General features: G+C 38.7%; 1 protein-coding gene across 1 annotated transcript in view; it reads left to right on the forward strand.

The window, feature by feature from the left end:
- The first annotated feature begins 5,511 nt into the window (after positions 1-5,511).
- The window catches only part of LOC132305097 (uncharacterized), a 46,141-nt gene continuing 29,121 nt past the window's right edge, over positions 5,512-22,531 (forward strand). The window contains exons 1-2 of the mRNA XM_059802778.1: positions 5,512-5,666; positions 5,769-5,894. Of these exons, the coding sequence (XP_059658761.1) occupies positions 5,541-5,666; positions 5,769-5,894 (252 nt within the window). The 5' untranslated portion in view covers positions 5,512-5,540. The remainder of the gene's footprint in view (positions 5,667-5,768; positions 5,895-22,531) is intronic.

A 22,531-nucleotide genomic window follows, 5' to 3' on the forward strand; every position in this document is an offset into this window, starting at 1 on the left:
GCAACACTTAACAGTTCATCACAATAAAACACTTTCAATACCCTTAGTTTGCAAACAGTATCTGTCGGAGCCGTGTTGTTCCATATCTCCTTCACATTGTTTTTGTGTTGCTCCATATATTCAGATTTCTTCAAACAAGGAAAGTTGACCTGCAAATTAAACATCAATCTTCTAAGGTTATAAAGTTACTAAATATTACTATTAGTCATAAAAAAAAGAATAAAGAAAAAGGGGAAAGAAAAAGACATTGCCTTACTAACATTTAAATCTTAATGCAAATACAAGCATGCTTGCATTTAAATAGGTCTCACATACCACATGCTAATGGTCTCACATACCACATGCCAATATCTAATTAGTTGGTAATCAACTTATTCAACTTTTTTCTTTAATGTTGATGGTTTGAAGAGTTGTTAATATTCATTGAATGCTTGGTAAATGTACTTAATCATTAATTATGCCTATAATCTGGGACGGAGCCACAAATTAAATTCGGGGGAGTACATTGTAAAAAAAAAAAAAAATCCGATAATCACTACAATAAATATTGATTCTATAAATTAAGAGACAAAAAAAAAAAAAACTACTTAAAATAATATGCCAATCAATGAGTAATTTAAGAAAGATAAATAGTTAACAAAAAAATTTAAAAATGAAAGAAAAATGAGAGAATTTGAAAGGGAAAAAATTTGGAATTTGATTCAAAAAGGAAAAATTGATTTTTTTTTTTAAAGGAAATTAAACGATTTAAAGAGTAAAAAAGAGAAGAAATACAAAATTTAAGAGATAATTTTAGAAAGAGTAATGATACGGATTCCAAATTAGTATCGAATTTGACGTGGTTGGTTATTGTATTAAACAATTATTTTTGGAAACTGTTTAAATAGATGAGGTGGACAAAAACACGACAGATTCGGTACTTATTCGGGGTTATTTCATCGGTCTCCCTATCATTATTCTTTTGGAAAATAAAAATTTTAGGGAGACATTATATGAAATTTTTCATATATACATGTAAAAATTTATAAATTTAGTATATATATTATAGTAAACGGAGGTAGGCCAAGGGACAACTCCGCCCCTACCTATAATTTTTCATTCCAGTTTTCTGTGGAGTTTAGTTGTTTCAATTTTGAAAATACTCTAAATTCCTCACTACATTGAATTTGTATGAAGGTATGAAACAAGGACCCCAATTAAATCATTAAAAAATAATAGTCCAACAATGAAGTGAAAAGAATTGTCTTTCGTTTAAGATTTTTATTGAAAAATCTATTTTGTGATTGACCAACTTATATATTTGTCATATATATATATGCAGGGGCGGAGCCAGGATTTTAATTCAGAGGGGGCGTAGTGTAAATATATATATATAATTTAAATAAGAAGAAAAAAAAAATACATACTATATATATCATTCTTAAGTGCAAAAAGAAAAATGTTTAAGAAGTAGGGGGCCAAAAAAAAATTAAGAAGAAGAAGAAGAAAAAGGGAAGAAAAATGAGAAATTTGAAAGGAAAAAAAAATATATAGAGAGTTTGAGTACAAAAGGAAAATTTAACTTTTTTTAAGGAAATCAAAGGAATATTAAGAGCAAAAGAAAAAGGAAAGAAAGATTTAAAAGATAATTTTAGGGTGGGCATTATATAGAAATTTCCTTATAAATATACAAATTAAAATAAAAATTACTATATTTTATAGTAGGCGGGGCTAGGTCAGGAGGGGCATGTGCCCCCTTTGGGCACACACTAGCTCCGCCACTGTATATATGTGTGTGTGTGTATTTGTTATATCTACCATATATGTGTGCATATGTATATCTCCCTCCATTGAATTTGTATGACGGTATGAAACAAGGACCCCTATTAAATCATTAAAAAATAATAGTCCGACAATGAAGTGAAAAGAATTGTCTTTCTTTTAAGATTTACTGAAAAATCTATTTTGTGATTGACCAACTTATATATTTGTCATATATATATATGTGTGTGTATATTTGTTATATCTACCATATATGTGTGTATATGTATATCTACCATAAATGTGGTCTAGATTTTTATAAATAATTCTTTTTTCTTTTTCTTAGATTAAAAAAAAGTACTCACAAAGAAATCATGTTTTGATGGTTTTAGTTTATTAAAAGAATTCTTCAAGTAACATAACTTCACCAAACATAGAAATAGAAAGTTCAAACATCATAATGATATAAGCCTGATAATAAGGAGACGTTCTATATTGTTGTTTAAGTGACATTCAAAATAAGAATAAATTTTTAACTATGTACTTAATTAAAAAGATCACGGCAAATTAAATATTCAAAGATAGATGTATCAAGACCATAAATTTTTTTTTTCTTTTTCTTAGATTAAAAAAAAGTACTTACAAAGAAATCATGTTTTGATGGTTTTAGTTCAAGTAACATAACTTCACCAAACATAGAAATAGAAAGTTCAAACATCATAATGATATAAGCCTGATAATAAGGAGACGTTCTATATTGGTGTTTAAGTGACATTCAAAATAAGAATAAATTTTTAATTATGTACTTAATCAAGTATTCAGAGATAAATGTATCAAGACCATAAAATTTCTTATACTTTGGTTCGCACTTGGTGGGGCTGACACCATCTCACCAAATACATGGCAAAATTTGCAGGTTACTTAATGCTACTGGGCCAAGTGCCTCTGTTCGGCTAGGTTTTGACCCATTATAGCCCAACTGCAAATATTACTCCATATATAAAATTGCTTGAATCTCCCTAAAAAAAAAAAAAAAAAAAGCTTGTTTTTATCCAAATGGTTTCATAGTAACTGAAAAATGCTAATGAATTACTAGCATGAATTCTATGCTATTACGAAATAAAATTTTACTGCCCAAAGAACTAAGACCTAAGAGGGTGAAACGAAAAATATCAATGATACATATTTTAAGAACTGTCCCTACGGATTTATTATTATTATTTTTTTTTTACTATAAACAGAAAAAGAAATTATAAAAAATGACACTATATTGTTCACACGTGTCTCTCTGTGTGTGTATTTTTGCAGAAAAGATAATATTGGTCCTTATAAAAAAAAGTTGCACATATAATAATAATAAAATATGTTGAATTATCCATTTATTTAAAATTAGTAGATGTAATTATTGTAATAATATAACTGCACGTTTAAAAAGATAAGTTCTTTAATTTTTTTTTTTCTTTAATTTTTTTTAATTTATGTATATTCTTCTACTACATACGTGGTCTACATTTTTATAAATTCTTGGGCTTCGTGATTGAGCAAATCTGTTGCACAATAGTTCATGTCTTGGACTGCCATTAGGCTGGCTCCTTAATATTGTTAGGACCGAAAGTTTCTACATGTTAAGAAATAAAGTTATGTACACTGTAAAATCAACACATGAATGGGCAGTCTCTCTATTTCGGATATGGACATTGAAGCCAAGAAAGTTTGTAGTAATATATGTCCATCCTACTTATCAATAAATAAATAAAAAATAAAAAATAAAAAAGGCAATATATGTCCATCCTCCATAACCAAAATCCTAATAAATGCCTTGAAAATTTCCTAATAAATGCCTTGAAAATTTTGGATAATCATCGCGTTAATCTTTTGTTGTGCATCAATTGTGAAGATGCAAGAAATTCATTCCCTCTTTCTCTCTCTAGAATTCTTACACTTCAACCAAAAGATCCTCCTCTTCTTTCCATTCCTTCCCTTATTTATAGATATTTACAAGATATTTACAAGATATTTACGAATATTGACGGATTGCTGGATCTGGGCCTGTTCCTCCATGAGTCCTGGTCACCTTTGATGGGCTTATTCGCGTTCGGCCCATATGGCAGCGTCTTTTTATGGGCCGACCCAGCTGTACGGACCGGATGTCGTGCTCGCAAGCCAGATCCGGCCCATGTCGTCCTGGGCCTCCTCAACTGCCCCCATAATTGCCCCTTATTTAATAAGGGGGTAATTATTGATGGCGTCTCATCATGACGTTGACGGCTCGAGAAAACCACGTGGGGGAACGGACGGTCAGATCCAGAATCAATGTTCCGGGGCTCGAGGGATTTCTCGCCTTCCCGACGCTTCGGCCCTCGGGCCCCCCTCGCCTTTATAAGGCTCTAGAATACCACTTCACGTCCTTTTACCGTCTCCATCATCAGTCAAATCTCTCTCTTTCTAGAACAGTGCTAAGCTTTCTCTGGTGAAATCCTTTAAGAGTCATTCTTCCAGCGATCTTGCAGTCCTCTGAGGTTAGTTTTGTTCCTTTTTACTTTCGGCAGGCTTCTATTTACCCCCTTTTAGATCCTTCAAGCACTTCCACCATGGTTGTAGATCTGGATGTTCTTCGTATGAGACTTAGACTTCCTGACAACATCGAAGTTAGGGTTTGCCCTCAGGACGTTAACATTACGACAGGTGCCGGCCTCCTGCCCGGCGAAGTCTTATTCACGAACCTTCAATTGAATGTTGTTAGGTTCCCTCTGCACCCTTTCTTTAGTTATGTCTTCAATAGATTGGGGATATCCCCCCTGCAGGTTAACCCCAACTTCTTTAGAATCATATCCGTTATGCTCCTGTTGATGCGTGACAGAAATCTGGACCTTGACCTCATAGACCTTCTTCTGTGCTATAAGGTCAGTAAGATCCGTACTAACGAACCCTTCTACCACCTCTACCCGTTCGAGAAGATGTCCATATGTACGGACACAATAAAATCTGAAAAGGGTTGGAGGGATAGCATCGTGGGCATTAGTGGGGCTTGGTCTTCGCCGGCTGCAGAGGGTTACCCAATCCCGAGCGCCTTTGGTGTCTGTTCTGTCTCCTCCTATAAGAAATTCAAATCTCAAGAACATGATTGCCCCTGCGAAACATGCGTTCCCCGTTTTTGTACTTTCTTATGCCGTTCCTTAGGAATACCTTGTGATGACTTGAGCTACAGTGTTTGCAGGGATAGGAGTAATTACTTGAAGAAATACGTTCTGAACGATATTCCTTCCTGCTCAGATCTCCTCACTTCAGACAACCTCTTAGCGCTCTCATCACTCGGCTACAACATGAGCAGGCTTCAGATTCCTTCTTTTGGCAGGAAGAAAAATACTCCCCCAGCCACTTCTGCTGCTGGGACGACCTCCTCTCCAGCATCAGCCTCTTCCTCAGCCACCATCTCTGACACTATCCCGAGCACAGTGGCTATTAACTCTGTTGTCAGCACCCCTGCTGCCAACCAGAGCGCGTCCCCCCAAACTACCACAGCCCCTGCTGCTGCGGGGGGCGTTCGGGACAAAGAACGAGGCAAAAGGCCTCATCCTGACAGTGAAGTCGATCCAGAGGAGGAGCCTCTCATAAGAAGGACCCGGGTCTCCGGGCCGGGTGCTCTCTTGCACCGTGCGATCAGAGCTCCTGCTCCCTCTGGGCCTACTGCAGCTGGTGGCTCCGCTTCTACTTCAGCCCCCCCTTCTATCCCCACCTTACCGCTATGGGCCCCTCGGTACACCCGAACGGATGGGACGTTCGTGAAACCGAACGAGACCATGCTGAAGGATGGCCAGACCGCCATGGCGTACTATAGGAGCATGTGGACTCCGAAAGACCTTGAGGCGGCAAAGGGCCTATCCCAGAAGGATGTGTTCAGCCGCTTTCCCCAATCTGCTATGGAGGTGACTTTTATTTTCCAACTCATGAATTCTCTCATATTATTTGGTCTTGCCTTCGCCCGACCTGACTATTGGCTTAACTGTTCTTAATGTACACCTATGCAGACATTGTTCGGAATGATGGCTATGCAGAAGCAGGTGGAGATGGGGAACGCCAGGGCTCGTAAGTTTTCTGATAGCCTGGAGGTGGCTAATAAAGAAAACGACCTTCTCGCCATGAAGAATACCGAGGTACTGGCTCGGCTTGAAAAAACCGAACAGGAGAGAGATGTCCTGAAGAAGGAGAATGACTCTCTTCAGGATGAGAAGGATGCCCTCCAGCTTGAAAAGAGCGTCTGGCAGACTGAGCGTGACTCAATCAGAGAGGAAAAGGCAGAACTCCAGCGCCTTCTGGCTGATGAACAGTCTGCTCGGATGGCTTTTGAGAAAAGAGCTCTGGACGAGCGTACCGCTCTGATCGATGCGATCAGCAGAGTGAGCGGTGGGATGCTGGCTCTTCACGCTCGGTTCTCAAGGGTCGGTGCTCTTAGATATGCTCAAGGATTCCGGGAAGGTTTCGCCGACCGAGTTCCGGATGAGGGACAGACCAGTTCCACTCCAAATGAGGTCGACAAGGATCTAGGGATCGAACCTCTGGGGGTCTATGTCGACCCAGAACCCACCGAAGCGGAGCGCATATTCGATGAGTGCCAGGACATTGCTTCCTCAAGGATCATCACAGCTCCTCCTACCGCTCTGCCTCTGACCGCTCCTCAATCGTCAACTGTGGTACCTTCCATAGCCACTGCTGACGCTGAGCCCCAGCCGAGCGATTCAGTCATTCATCTTGATTCCCCACCTCGTGAAGGTGAGACGGCTGATGGGGCCGAGGAGGCGGGTCGGCACAACCAGGATGCTGTTGGTACTGAGGCATCTAGCTAGGGCTCCTTTGGACTCTTCCATTCCATATCTTTTTGTAACGATGGACATCTCACTTTTTGTAAACTCAATGCTTAATATCAATGAAATGACAGAACTCTTTTTCCCTTTGTGTTGTGCTCTGTTCAACCTATTTTCAATACATATATATCTTTTCTCTCTTTTCTTTTATATTAGCTTTGCCGTGTGTTTGTTTATGGCAAGTGCCTGGCGCTCGGCTAGAATGCCACTTGCCACTTGGCTTTAAATTTTTAGCAAGTGTCTGGCGTTCGGCTTATGGTGCCAGCTGCCACTTATCTTGCTCAAGTGCCTGGCGCTCGGCTAGAATGCCACTTGCCACTTAGCTTAAAAATTTTTAGCAAGTGTCTGGCGTTCGGCTTATGGTGCCAGCTGCCATTTATCTTGCTCAAGTGCCTGGCGCTCGGCTAGAATGCCACTTGCCACTTGGCTTAAAAATTTTTAGCAAGTGTCTGGCGTTCGGCTTATGGTGCCAGCTGCCACTTATCTTGCTTAAGTGCCTGGCGCTCGGCTAGAATGCCACTTGCCACTTGGCTTAAAAATTTTTAGCAAGTGTCTGGCGTTCGGCTTATGGTGCCAGCTGCCACTTATCTTGCTTAAGTGCCTGGCGCTCGGCTAGAATGCCACTTGCCACTTGGCTTAAAAATTTTTAGCAAGTGTCTGGCGTTCGGCTTATGGTGCCAGCTGCCACTTATCTTGCTCAAGTACCTGGCGCTCGGCTAGAATGCCACTTGCCACTTGGCTTTAAATTTTTAGCAAGTGTCTGGCGTTCGGCTTATAGTGCCAGCTGCCACTTATCTTGCTTAAGTGCCTGGCGCTCGGCTAGAATGCCACTTGCCACTTGGCTTTTCATTCTTTAGTAGGCCGTTGGAAAAGAAAGTTATTTTTTTTGTAAATTTCAGTAACTTGCACATTCATACATATTTGATTGACAACAAACAACATCCAATTAAAGCCGAAACTTAGCTTTTATTGGTAGTACCTCTTCAGAGACGTGGCGTTCCAGGGTTTGCTGACCAACCTTCCCGCCATGGTTTCCAACGTATATGCCCCCTTGCCTATGACTTCTGCTATTCTGTATGGGCCTTCCCAGGGTGGCATCATTTTTTTGACCATCCCCACCTTTCTTTTCAGAATCAGATCGCCAGGGGCAAAATCCCTGTGTTTTACTCTTTTGTTGTGACTATTCGCCAACACTTGCTGATACGATGCTAACCTTATAGCCGCTGTGTCCCTCCTTTCGTCTATCATATCGAGGTTCAATCTTAACATCTTGTCGTTCTGATCTCGACTCCATGCTAAGCTTCTGATAGTGGGGACCAAATGCTCAACCGGTATAACTGCCTCGGTACCATATGCCATTGCAAACGGGCTCTCCCCAGTCGGCCGCCTTGGGGTGGTTCTGTAAGCCCATAGAACGTTCGGGAGTTCATCCAACCACTTCCCTTTATGATCTTCCAGCTTCTTCTTAATGCAGGCGAAAATGGTTCTGTTTGTGATTTCTGCTTGTCCGTTGGCCTGAGGATGACTTACTGCAGCCAACTTCTGGTTGATTCCGTACTCCTCCAGCAGCTTTCTTACTTGCCTGCTGTCGAGGTTTGTGCCATTGTCCATGACTATTGATCTGGGAACGCCGAAACGGCAGATAATATTGTTCCAAATAAATCGTCTCACATGAGTCTGAGTCACGCTAGGATATGGTTTTGCTTCCACCTATTTAGTGAAGTAATCCGTGGCCAGTAACACATACTTGTTCTGAGCTCTTGCAGTTGGCAGAGGACCGACCACATCCATCCCCCATTGCGCGAAAGGCCATGGCGAGGCCATTACGTGCAATTCCTCAGGTGGTTGGTGGATCAATGGTCCATATCGTTGGCATTTATCGCACCTTCGAGAGAACTCCTCCGCATCTCTTGACATGTTTGGCCAGAAATACCCTTGTGTCATTGCTTTATGCGCTAACGATCGCCCCCCAGAATGATTGCCACACACACCCTCATGAATAGCTCGCAATACCTGCTGCAACTCCGCGGGGGTGACACACTTCAAGTATGGGCCAGAGTAGGACCTTCTGTACAGCTGGTTACGCACGATGGCGTACTTTGTAGCATTCTTTTTGAGTCTCCTAGCTTCATCCCTCTGCATAGGCAAAACGCCATCTCGAATATGATGGGGTCAATCCAACTCGGTTCATACGGTATGACGTTGACTTGCCAAGGGTCAGAGTCCAAGGGTTCTTCAAAAATAGATGGCTGGGTCAGTATTCCTACTGGGATCACCCTCGCCAATGTTTCACCGCAACTCGAAGCACTACATGCTAACCGGTCCGCATCTGCATTCTGTTCCCTCGGCAACTGTATGAATTCAATCTTTGCAAAGTCCTTGGCTTTATGCAGAACGGCAGAACGATATGCCCCCATCGTGTCGTCCTTGGTCGCGTACTCACCATTTACCTGCCGAACAATCAGCTGCGAGTCACTATACACAGTCAAACTTTTGATCTGTAGCTCTCTGGCCAACTTCAATCCATTTAGCAACGCCTCGTATTCCGCTTCATTATTGGTGGCTCGGAACTCAAGTCTGAGTGCTTGGCTCAAGGAAGTACCCTCTGGGGTTTGCAGTTTGACCCCAATTCCAGCCCCCATCTGGTTAGAGGAGCCATCCACAAAAAGTTTCCAAGAGCCGCATCTAAGGTCTTCTTCCGTATCCTCGGCATCACATTCTAGCAGGAAATCGGCCACCGCTTGCCCTTTAACAGCTGTTCTCGGCTCATACGTTATGTCAAATGAACTCAACTCTATGGCCCACTTTGTCATTCTGCCCGAGAGCTCTGGCTTGTGCATAAGCGTTCTGATTGGAAAAGCTGTTAGAACAGCTATGGGGTGGGATTCGAAATAATGCCTCAACTTTCTTTTTGCATTTACAAGTGCAAGTACCACCCGTTCGGCCTTTGAGTATCTTTTTTCTGCCTCTGTCAGTGTTTTGCTTACATAAAATACCGGGTATTGCACCCCTTCCCTGCAACGAATCAGAACGGCACTCGTCGCGACACCAGATACTCCAAGATATAGAAATAACTTTTCTTCCGGATCTGGGGCTAACAGGACTGGTGGATTCTGCATATATTCCTTCAAATGAGTCAATGCTTGTCGTTGCTCATCCCCCCAGACCTGCCTTCCATGGCTCCGAATCGTGTCAAAGAACGGTTTGCAGTGATCTGACAATTTTGAAATAAATCGACTTAATGCAGCTATTCGTCCTGTGAGGGCTTGCACCTCTCTGATCGTCTTTGGCTCGGCATTCTTAATCAAAGCCTCTGCTTGAGCGGGGCTAACTTCGATGCCTCTGCGGTTGACCACGTGTCCCAGAAACTGTCCGGAACTCACACCGAACGAGCACTTGGTTGGATTGAGCCTCATCCCATATCGCTTCAGTACATCAAATACATCTTGCAGATGCTTCAGATGATCATCCTTCTTCCTACTCTTTACCACCATATCATCAATATAGGCTTCCACAATCTTTCCCATTTGATTCTTAAAAATTTTGCTAACAAGTCTTTGATAAGTTGCTCCTGCATTCTTTAGTCCGAAAGGCATAACTTTGTAGCAGTATGTTCCTCGCTCGGTGACAAAAGAAGTTTTTTCTTCATCTGCGGGGTCCATAGGGATCTGATTATAACCTGAATAAGCGTCCAGAAAGGTTAAACGCTCATACCCGGTGGTGGCATCCACCATTTGATCAATCTTAGGCAGCGGGAAGCTGTCCTTCGGACAGGCTTTGTTCAAATTGGTGAAATCAATGCATACTCGCCATTTCCCATTCTTCTTCTGCACGACAACGACGTTGGACAACCAATCAGGGTAGTGCACTTCTCTGATAAATCCCGCATCAAGCAGCCTATCGACTTCTTCCGCTATGATTTGATTACGTTCTGGAGCAAATCTTCGCTGCTTCTGTTTCACTGGTTTGAAATTGGGATTGACATTCAGGGAATGACAGGATACGGAGGGACTAATTCCAGGCATGTCTAGGTGACTCCATGCAAATACGTCGGCATTGTGGGACAAGAAATCCACTAGCTCTTGTTGCTCTTCTCTGGTCAGTCTTATACCTACTCTGGTAGTTCGTTCTGGCCTGGACTGATCGATCTGCACATCCAGAAGGGGCTCCTCGGTCAAGTCGACTGACTCCTCCACCCTGTTCTGCTCGGGCGGAGGTTCCTGTAATTGCTATCTGGGGCTTGCCGAACGGACGGGCGCCTTCCCTTTCCCAGCATGCTTTAGTGTGACGGAATAACACTCTTTGGCTGCGACCTGATCCCCCCGAATGTCTATCACTTTATCTCCATCGGGTCCGAGGCACCTCATGACCTGATGCAGAGTTGAGGGTACACCTTGGACTCTGTGAATCCATCCTCTTCCCATCAGGAGATTATACGAGGGGTGAATTTCTACAACCACAAAAGTTTCCATAAGAGCTCGTTCTGCAGCTTGAACTTCTACTTCCACCATCCCGACGGGCTCCACCTTCTTCCCATCGAACCCTAACAAGGGATTTCCAGTGGGCTTGAGCCTCTCTGGTTTAATCTCGAGCCTATCAAATGTGTCCCTCGGCATGACATTCGCACTGCTCCCAGGATCGATCAGAACTCTGCGCACCAAGCAGTCCGCCACTATTAAACTGACTACCAACGGGTCTTCATGGGGCAGTTGAACACGCTGCAGGTCTGTCCAGTCGAACTTTATCTGCATCGACGGGCTCTGCTGGTGTAGAGTATTCACACTGCTGACCCTTTTCTTCATCTGCGCCTGCCGCAGGCGCGCCCGGAGTAGCTCATCTGACTCTTCACTAGGCTCGGGTCGACCATGGATAGCATTGATTATACGAACTGGTTGTGAATTGTGGGAGCTTTGTTTATGACTCCTTTTTATTTGTTCCACCGGTCGATTCTGCTCTATCGCCGAGCCTTGAGCATAACTCGCGAACTCCCCTCTAGCTATCAACATCTCCACTTGCCTCCTCAGGTTCCTGCATTCGTTAGTCTGATGACCGAAATCGGAATGGAAAGCACAATGTTTAGTTTGATCCCTCTGTTCGAGGGGTTGCCTAATTGGCAGTGGTGGATGAAACTTATCTTTGTTCTCCTGATACAGCCTCGCCAGAGTGACCTTCAGCGGAGTAATCAGCTCTTCCTCCCTGGACCTTTTTTCTGCCTTCCAAGAGGTCTGACGTTGCGGCTGAGCCTGCTTCTGCCTGATCTTTGCCTTGGACTTTTCCTCGGTCGACACGAGCGACGCTGTCCGAGCATTAGCTGCCTCCTCTTCTTCTAGGCGCACAAAGCCATCGGCTCTTTCATTGAGTTCATCCATAGTAGTCGGCGTGTTCACTACCAGACTGGTGTGAAACGGAGTTCCACGTGTCATGGCTAACTTGAAGGCTTGAACTGCTGTAGAAGGGTGGCATTCGATCACCATACTCTTAGTGAGATTAAACCTGGTAAGAAAAGCCTGGAGACGTTCATCTTTGTGCTGCCTCATCGTGAATAGGCTCGAGATGTCCTTCGGCGGGCGCTTGTTCCCATAGTACTGGCTTATGAACCGATCGCACAGGTTTCTGAAGCTACCAATGGAGCTCCTAGGCAAGTTTTTGAACCAGCTGAGCGTCGGTCCGGCTAGGCTTGTAGGGAAACATTTGCACATTAAAGAGTCGTTTTCCGTATTCAGGGCCATTTTCAACTGGATATGGTACACATGATCGATCGGATCGGTTGTTCCGTCAAACAGAATAAAGACTGGCATAGCAAACTTCCTTGGATGTGGGGCATTCAAGATCTCGTCAGTGAATGGTGAATCAACCGTCCGAGCTGCGGATCGGAGAGCTTCATTCTCTCTCTGGAGTCCAGCGGTAGCTCTGTGAGTTACGGTTCTGCCCTCCGAACCGCGATGAGTGATAGTAGCCATGGAGGGCCGGTAAGACGGATCGAACGACCGTTCCTCTATGAACTCTCTTTGCCAAGGCGACGCTACTCGACGGCGATCAACCTCTATCACTTCCTCTCGGTCGAACCTTTCCCGATGCGGATCGAAGGTTATGGCTTCATTCCGTCTAATCTGCTCATGTCGCGGATCAACATGAGTCGATCCTTCGTGATCCTCGACTCGACGAACATTTGGTGGCAAATTGTCCATCATCCTTTCATCACGGTGGTGAGCTGACTGATTGTTCTCGTCCTGCTCGCCTTGACGCGCGATATTAGATTGAACACCTCCTTCACCGACCGGAAGTGGATGCGAAACCGTAGGTATTTGCCGATGTTGCATTCCAGCTTTCAATTCTGCATTCTCTTTTTTGAGAGCTTCAATCAAGTTCATCAACTCCTCAAGCTTTATTTGCTGGACAGCCTCCATCGGATTGGAGCTTTCACCTATCATTATTCCTGAACGGAGTAAAGGCATTAATCTCAAGTTCGCGAGTAGATCCGAGCTTCGTGAGTGGGAATTTTTCAGATCTGGTTTCGAATTCTCCGAATTATGCTCACCGTTTACGAGATCTGACTTGTCTAAACTCTAAATCCGTCAGATCCTGCCACAATCGAACAACTCGTTGTTGCGTAGATCTGAAGCCACTTCTGCCAAAGCTTCAAGAATTGTAATTCCTCCAGAGTAGGTCACAATCGCTCAGATCTGGATCCAAATCCCAAAGATCGAGTCTCGATCAACCGAATTGGTCTGAATCCACTCGATATTCCTCATTGATCAACCAAACTTCCATGCGATTCCCACAGACGGCGCCAATTGAAGATGCAAGAAATTCATTCCCTCTTTCTCTCTCTAGAATTCTTACACTTCAACCAAAAGATCCTCCTCTTCTTTCCATTCCTTCCCTTATTTATAGATATTTACAAGATATTTACAAGATATTTACGAATATTGACGGATTGCTGGATCTGGGCCTGTTCCTCCATGAGTCCTGGTCACCTTTGATGGGCTTATTCGCGTTCGGCCCATATGGCAGCGTCTTTTTATGGGCCGACCCAGCTGTACGGACCGGATGTCGTGCTCGCAAGCCAGATCCGGCCCATGTCGTCCTGGGCCTCCTCAAATTGGTATTTACAAATCATGTTTATACATTGACTCTAATTACGAAGAAGACATTGACTCTAATTACGAAGAAGATAAATTAATTCAAGAGTCATCATTCTAAGTTACAGATTCAGAATAATGTAGTATATTATTCTGAATAATATACCTAAGAGCTGAGATTCATGGTTGCACCTCTTGGGGTCCACATGTATAACACAAATTATAAATAATAATAAAAAAATAAAATAAAACACCAATTATATCACTTGTGCTCAATTTGGAAAGAAGGGTTACAAGAATTGGCTGGTGTAACGTCAAGAGGAGCTATAATCTTCAACAGATTACTTAAATTCCAAAATTAACCCCTTCTTTGTTAGCTCATCATGCCAAAAACACATACTTCCAAAATAGAGATCATGTTATGTAAGGAAATAAGTGCAAACAAGTCAGAAAATACTTCCTAAAGTTGAGAATGTTGAAGGAAATATAAAGCAATAAAGCGAAGGTCTGAGAATAGTTATTCCTAGAGTTTAGGACACTTCTTCTCTACCCCTTCCACCATCCCTTTGGGCAAGTTGTTCCTTCTTTCAGCTACTTTTTTGATACGCTTCCAAGCTCTCCTGTATGGATTTCAGCTTCGCTAAGTACCTCTCAGCTTTCCTCGTGTAGTTGTAGGATTCATATGCCATGACAACTACTGCACCGGCCATTAAAATTCTGTCCCATAATAATCAAATAGATCAGCATATAGCCCTAATCACAACCATGTTGCTAAGCAAGATCTTCAAGTGACAAGGAAGGTTACAAAAAGACAGTGAAAGTAACAAAAAATAAATAGTCAAAGGAAAGAATATTTTGAAAATAATCAAGAAAGAGAAAAATAAAAATAAAAAATAAAGAGGAGCATTTTTTCGCTATATTGACTAATACTTTCTAGGGAATCAATCTATAACCTTTAACCAAAATCGAAACTAAGAGGCAAACAAAGAAAACAAAAAAGCAACAAGCATGGATGATAGGTGAACAAAACCCATTATTTTATGCACTTAAATAAATATTTTATTAGTATTTTATATTATTTAAATATTATTATATATAGGTTTTATGTTTTATAGATATAAATTCCAGAATGAGAATAAAAGAAGCAAAAATAACAAAAATGTTAGAAATTATGGCTACACAAAGGATCAGAATTATTTATGGCTGAAAAAGAGCACCAAAAACATTCTAGGAGAGATGGTCCGAGGTCTTGGGTTCAAGACTTGGTTGTAGCGTAATCATATATCAATTCAAATTAGAAAGCAGCAAGTTAGGGGAAAAAATGAGAGAGCGAAACAAAGTGGAGCAAGCTCAATTTTTATGTATTTATTTTTTTCTTGTTTAATAAAATTAATTATATTTTCATTTATTCTTTTCTTCTTCTATACAACTTTTAGTTTAGTTTTTAAAAATAATTCGTACTCGTCAATGGAGCGTGGTTTCTAAATATAAAGTTGAATTGGAATCAGTGTATGTTAATGCATTCACATGGGGGATTAAGTCTACAAAAGCCAACCATTATATCTCCTATATGAGGTTGTTGCAAACTTGAATCAATAAAACCTCGTTAATGAAAAATAAAATACTTTCAGGGAATCAATCAAACCTTTAACCAAAATCGAAACTCTGAGGCAAACAAAGAAAGCGAAAAGCAACAAGTATGAACTATGGTTTCTAGAAAGAAAGTCGAATCGGAATCAGTGGATGTTAGTGCATTCCACTGGGGGTTAAAGTGTGCAAAAGCCAGACGTGAATCGTGGTGTCTCATATTTGAAGCTATTGCAATCAATAAAACCTCGTTAATGAAAAATGAAATACTTTCTAGGGAAATCAAGTCTTTAACCAAAAATCGAAACTAAAGAAAGTGAAAGGCAAAGTACGAGACTATTGCAATCAATAAAACCTCGTTAATGAAAAATGAAATACTTTCTAGGGAATCAATCAATCCTTTAACCAAAATGGAAACAAAGAGGCAAACAAAGATAGCAAGAAGTATGGAGGGGTTAAGTTTGCAAAAGCCAAAACTAATAAAAACAACAAGAATAAAATATATATATATACACACACACACAACAGAGCACAGAGGAGGTTTGGCAACAATAAGTAATCTCCTCTCTTAAATTCAATCATCAATTATAATAATTGTCAAAGAGAATTTGATAGAGGAAGTATGGCGACAAATAAAGAATTAGGTCTATTTTTTGCATTTAAGAATAAAACAAATAAGGATAATAATAATTTAAAACAACGCCATGCTCAGTGTGTGTAAACATGTATAAATGTGTGTGTTTGGGTAGATAAAGAGATATTATTAAGGTTCGACCTGAATGCCATTTCAAGTTTTTATGAACTGGAAAAATAGTCCCAAAACGACAAGATCCGCAGAAAAATAAGAATAGGAAGACAAAAGTCAAAATATAGATCAAAGGCAGGAAGACAAAAGTCATAATATAGATAGATTAAAGGTTGCATTAATCGAATTATAACGACCAATTTCACCTATAAATAGGGGAGGGTTTCTTCTTTTTTTTTTGGGGGGGGGGGGGGGTAGTCATTAACAAATTAAGATCTTTTTGACAATTTCATTGAAATTGGGAAAAAAAAAATTGGAGAACAAAAAAAAAACCATCGTATTTCAGCCGAGGAAATTTGCGGGCATTGACGTCCGGGCAATTTTTCAATTGTCTGGTTCTTTATTTTTGAGTACATTTGTGTTGAATTGAATTTTGCAGTCCTCATACTTCTTAAACCCAAAATAATGGCTTTAGAGATGGAGGCTTTTAAGAAGAAAAAAAAAAGGTTTTAGCAGGAAGAGAGGGCTTTCTAATTGACAGAGACGAAGAAATAGAATTTTAGAAAGAGAGAGAGTGCGTTTGCCTCGATTTTGAGTTTATCTTTAGACGAAGAAGTGCTGCTTTGCTGGTTTTAGTGTTGTTGAACATGGCATAGCACAGGTTGGAAGAGAGAAAATTATTTCCTTCACGAATATGTGCTTTTTGGACTCTCAGATTTGATTTTCATAGACTGTGTGATTATTTTGATCAAGCAATAAAAAAACCCAAAACCCCAAATACATATCCCAATAAATCTGTTTCTTTGTTCCATTAAAAGACACTCATCCAATAATCTAAACTCTTAAATAAACCAAACCCAAAAACATAAAAGGTGACTATAAATTAAAGAAAAATGATAAGTCTTTCAATGTTAATTGTCGATTCTTCATCTTCGACATCTTCATCCAAATATAACGTGGTTAGATTCTATTAAAACTTTTAAAAATATTTCCCTTATTCTCAACCACATTATATTCAAAGAAATGGTCACTAATTGAAATCGGAATACTATCACTTCTCTAAATTAATCACTTCTCTAAATTAAAACAAACAAAAAAGTTGAAATGAAACAGAATATTAAAACATTCATGAAAACCATATAAAACAAGCTATAACACAAAAAAAAAAAAGTGAAAATAACACTATGTAAAATTAAAAAAAATTAAAAAAACAAAAAAAAGTATCGGATAGAAGAATGGTAGTAGCAGCAGCAAATTACCTATGCAACGAATGACTTGACCTGCCGACTAATGAATGATTGACACACTTTTGTAAAGAAAAATGTGCTATTTATAATGTGAGACAAAACGAGAATCCCCAGGCATTGTCAAATTACCATATATTAAAAGAATGAAAAAATATAAATATATAGAAGGTATTTATTTATTTATTTATTTTTTATTTGTGGAGTAAGTAATAAATATGGACGGTTTTCAACTTGGTCCACAAGTAAAAATGTTTGTCCTTTGATTTAATCGTAGGGCTAGTAAAGCACATGTGCGATACATGTGATAAAAAATTATTTTATAATATTAATTAAAAAAATAATATCAAAATTATCAAAATAAATTTACTTTTCAAATAATTGATTAGTAACTTTTTTTAGTAATTAAAATTTTAAATATTTATGAAGCGAAATATAGGAAAAATAGTTACAAATAGAATAAAATGGAAAAAGTAAAAAAATTTTAACCTTGAAGAATTCCGAACATAATAGGAATTATTTTAATTGGTAACTTGTTTTATTATTTGGTAAATTATTTTATTATTTTATCTATAAATTATTTGAAACATTTTGATTGAATTTTTATTAAACAATTATCTATTTAATTTTAATTATTAATTTATTTAATGAATTGAAACATCTCGATTAAATTTAAATTAAGCTTCTCTTATTCCTCGTTTCAATGGAGAAAATTACGTTATTGGAGCAAGAAGATACTCAAATCAATCTATAGAATATTGTTGAAGAAGGTTTTGTTGAACCCAACAATATAGCAAGGCTCCGAGTCTACAAAACAATTGAAATGTCGGTCAACGAAAGAAATGCAAAAGTCGAAAATTCCTAGGAATTCAAGCTTGGGAGATCATACAAGCAGCATACAAAGGTGGAAAAAACATAAAAACGGTTCATCTTCAAACCTTAATAAGATCAACTCAATGTGTAAAGATTGACTCTGATATCAATTGTGAGTTGTGCAGCGAAATAGGTCGTGGAAAGTTGAGTTTTAAAAACAGTATTTAGAAGGATTAATAAGTGTTTCTTTATGACTTTGTAACTTTTCTTCCAATAGCTCTCAACCTGAGACTTACGCCACAACTCTTGTAAAAAATTGTAGGTACGTCAACAACACTCAGATATGCATCACCCTCAATTGGGGGGAGATGTTGGATATCAAAGTCAACTACTTCAAAAATTATTAATTTTCATTATTTTATTCGGTTTGGTGCACCTAATGTTACAGTCAACTAACTAAATGATAAAGAAAAAATAATAATAATTCAACACTCTGTCGAAACAAGTCCTACTGTTAATTACTTAGAGAACATACTTAACGTGGCACATTTGTTTAATATATACTAGTACTCCGTGTTAGAGTATTGCATTCCTCCATTGTTGGTGCCTTGGTGGAGAAGAGAGAGGGATAGGATTTGTTTTATAATTATTTATTGGGCTGCTATTACATATTGAATAAGAAAACTTTTCTTCTGTTTTTCTTTTTCCGTGCAAGTCCAATGACATAATATTCTTATATTGTTCATGTGTGGTGGTGATTTTTCTCTCTCTTCTATCTTGTATTATTTTTCATTCATAACTCTTGGCACGCGAGGGTAATATGATATATATATATATATATATATATATATATATATATATATAGACTAAGAATTATTTTATAGTCTGCTTGCGATAGAAATGAGATTCCTTTCCAAGAACTTACGAAGCGATTATCGTGACCTTATATATATACATACATCCATTGATACATATACCAACATCATCTAGATATATAGCACACAACCATGCATCCTAAGAAAACCATAAAAGAAACCATCAAACCATCATCTCCAACTCCTAGTCATCTCAAGACTCACAACCTCACTTTGTTGGATCAGTTCTCTCCACATAAATATCTCCCTTTGCTTCTCTTCTACCCTAATAAGGGCTATGATAGCCCACGCATTAATATCAATGAAAAATCTCTTCGGCTCAAGACCTCTCTCTCTCAAACCCTAACCAAATACTATCCTTTTGCCGGAAGGCTTTCAAATGTAGTCTCCATCGACTGTAATGACGAAGGGGTTGATTTCTATGAAGCCCATATCAATTGCAAACTATCCAAAATCCTCGAAAAACCTGACCCTGAGACACTTGATCCATTCTATCCCCAAGGTGTTGTTGGGATTTATATGCCCTGGCATAGCCAATTCTTGTTTGGATTAAAGTGACATATGTTCCTAACGTTTCTGAAATATTTATATTTTATACAATTGGTGAATTCAATGTATTATATTTCGATTCAATATAGTGATAGTGTCCATTTGATTACAAGAGATATTTATATATATGTATGTGATGGCAATCAATGTATGATATATAAATAGTAATCATAAATGGTTCATAGTCGGTAATTATGGATGGACTCATAATTAATTAAGATTTGAACTGGATCCGCGTTAGGTTGAGATATATTGCGAGAGTCGTGGTATGCAATTGCTCCCTATCACCGTCATGGCATTTGACTCTTAAGCATGAGAAAATTATTGACTCTTTTATTAATTAATAATTACTTTGATTTATTCGGCGGATTCTTTGGAATCCTTAGACCGACACTTTGGGTAGTTAGGTAATTAATAATTAGAGGGTTATATTTTCAATATTTGCATCATTGCTACTTGTATTTATTTTGTATTGATTATGGTTGATCACAAAGCAAATTCGAAGGCCTTCGTGTGTTTTTAGACAAAATGATTTATTATATATTTATTTATTTAAATTATTATTTTTGTCAAACAAATGTTTTATTGTGGTCGAGCCAAAAATAATCAAAGGTACCAAAATAAATATATTAATTAAGTAGTCGGATTGATGGCTTTATTTATCCGATAACTAATTATGCATAGAGGAGTCAAAGTGCAATATTGACTTAGAGGTTATTTATTATTTAATTGGAGTTCATTAATTTCTTTTAGTGGAGTAGAAATTAATTTATGAATTAATTGAATTGGGTTCATGGACCGGGCCAATTATTAATTCATTGTAGCCAATAAAATAATAGGCCCAATGGATTCTCACTCATAGCCTAACTTGATATTGGAATCATATTAGATTTGAGACATATGAATTAGAGATTGAGAAGGATTTGTTGTTTCCTTTTCTTTATTTTTATGTTGCCTATAAATATACATGGTCTATGTATATTTTGGGGGTGATTTTTTTTAAGAAGGAAAAAGGAATAAATTTTCTCTTTTTAGAAAATTAGGGTTAGTGTTCTCATCTAATGGAGGCTCCCACAAGCCTAATTTTTTAAGGTCATTCATGGAGGCTTATGAGTGATTTCTAAAGGCAAGACTATTACCAAGAAGATGGAGATTCATGGAAAAGGTGTTTAGCAAAAGGGATCTACAATAAGTGAGAACATTCACTTTAAAGGAGAGATCTAAGATTTACTCAAACCTTGATGTAAGTATTCAATCTTTTAATTGAATGATAGATCATGTTTTATTTTTACATAAAACTTGTCTCTATGTGATGAATCAAGATCTACGAATTTAAAATCCCTCGAAAAGTTTTTAAACTAGCACGTTTCCTTACAGTGGTATCAGAACATGGTTTGATTCATTACTAGAGATCATGTTTTTATGAAATTCATCATCATGGATCTAAAATTATATTCATATATATTTTTTATTGATGTATGTTGATGTATGATATAATATGTTGATATATATTGATAGATAATGATGTATGTATAATTGTGAATGGATGATGATTTGTGTTTGGGCCATGGATGAAGCTTATAGGTTATTGGAATGTAATTTTATCTTTGGATGAATATAATTAAGGCTTTGATTTAGCCGTTTGAAAGTTCAATGATGTAATTTAATTTTTTCCATTGTATTTCAAATTGTAAATTTATTTAAAGCCATGTAATCTTCATCAAAGGATGCTATGAAGCTTCAAGAAGGTCCAAGAGGGTTAAATTAGGCTTCAGGAATTTTCTGGAATTTTTTCGGAATTTTTCGGAATTTTTCTGGAATTTTTTTGGCTTAATTTATATTTTCTGGAATTTTTTAAATATTTTCTGGAATTTTTGGCGTTTTTCCGGCGACCGGAAAATTGCCGGCGGCGAGGTATTGGCCGGAGATAGAAGGACTAATGATCACATGCTTCGCGGAACACAATTTTATGGTGCAACTGGAATCTGAGCTTTTGGATGATGGGAAGTTATCCCATGCGGCACAAGGAAGTGCACCACACGCGCCAGAAGGTGGACATGGGCTGGCGCGTGGATCTCACACGGCAGCCAAGGGAAATTGTTCCCACGCGCGTGGAGGCGCATGGGGGCGCTTGGGAGCGCGTGCCATTACCTGGTGCATGCCCCAGGCGCGTGTGAGCACGTGTAGGGCCCTCCGGGCGCATTCCAAGTGCTGTTTTGCCTCCGTAAGCGCGTACCAGCTCCCTACAGGTGTTTACAAGCTGTTGGAGGACGCCTGTACAATACTTAGAGTAATTAAATGTTAAAAGTTGAATCCATTGGCCATTTAAATTGCTTCTGTCTGTAGTTTGATTATTTATGTGATGCATGGAATAATTTAATACTGATTATGATTGTTCATGCATTGGATCCATGATATTTAATTAAATGACTTGATTTATATTAATTAAATTATGAAAATTAATTGGATTTGATTACTAATTAATCTGAGGGCACTTATTGGGAAACGAAAAATTATTTTTGTAAATTATTTTTAAAATGTGCTTCAAATTAAATATTAGTGAATCGTTTAAAGTCCAAATATTTTCTAAATTTAATTGGATTAAAATCAAGACGTTTTGCATGCATTATATCATGTAAATGAATAAAATGAAAACCATAATTATGAATGATTAAAAATTGAATGGGAGCGGGAATTTTTATACATTGTCCCATGGCCTTCGTTATTAACACCATTATAATTAGATATTCAAAAATAAGGCCCCACGCATGATTTGAAGAGTCTTAATATTACAAGAATGGTTATCTCATGAAAATAATAATATTAAATGTTCATTGTAATTAGATCTTTAAAAATAAGGCCCTACGCATGATTTAAAGAGTCTAGATTATAATGACAAGATATTTAATATTTTATTTTTCATTGGAGCTTTAATAACGTTATACACTCAATCTAAAATCAATAGTGTTAGCTCCCCAACGGAGTGATCTACACTAGGTGATTTTAGAAAGGTTAAACAAAATCGGGAATCATT

This window comes from Cornus florida, unplaced genomic scaffold (assembly GCF_030987335.1).
Source record: "Cornus florida cultivar Cherokee Brave unplaced genomic scaffold, ASM3098733v1 CherokeeBrave_3.0.0_Hap2_Chr04, whole genome shotgun sequence".
In the NCBI taxonomy this organism is placed as follows: domain Eukaryota; kingdom Viridiplantae; phylum Streptophyta; class Magnoliopsida; order Cornales; family Cornaceae; genus Cornus; species Cornus florida.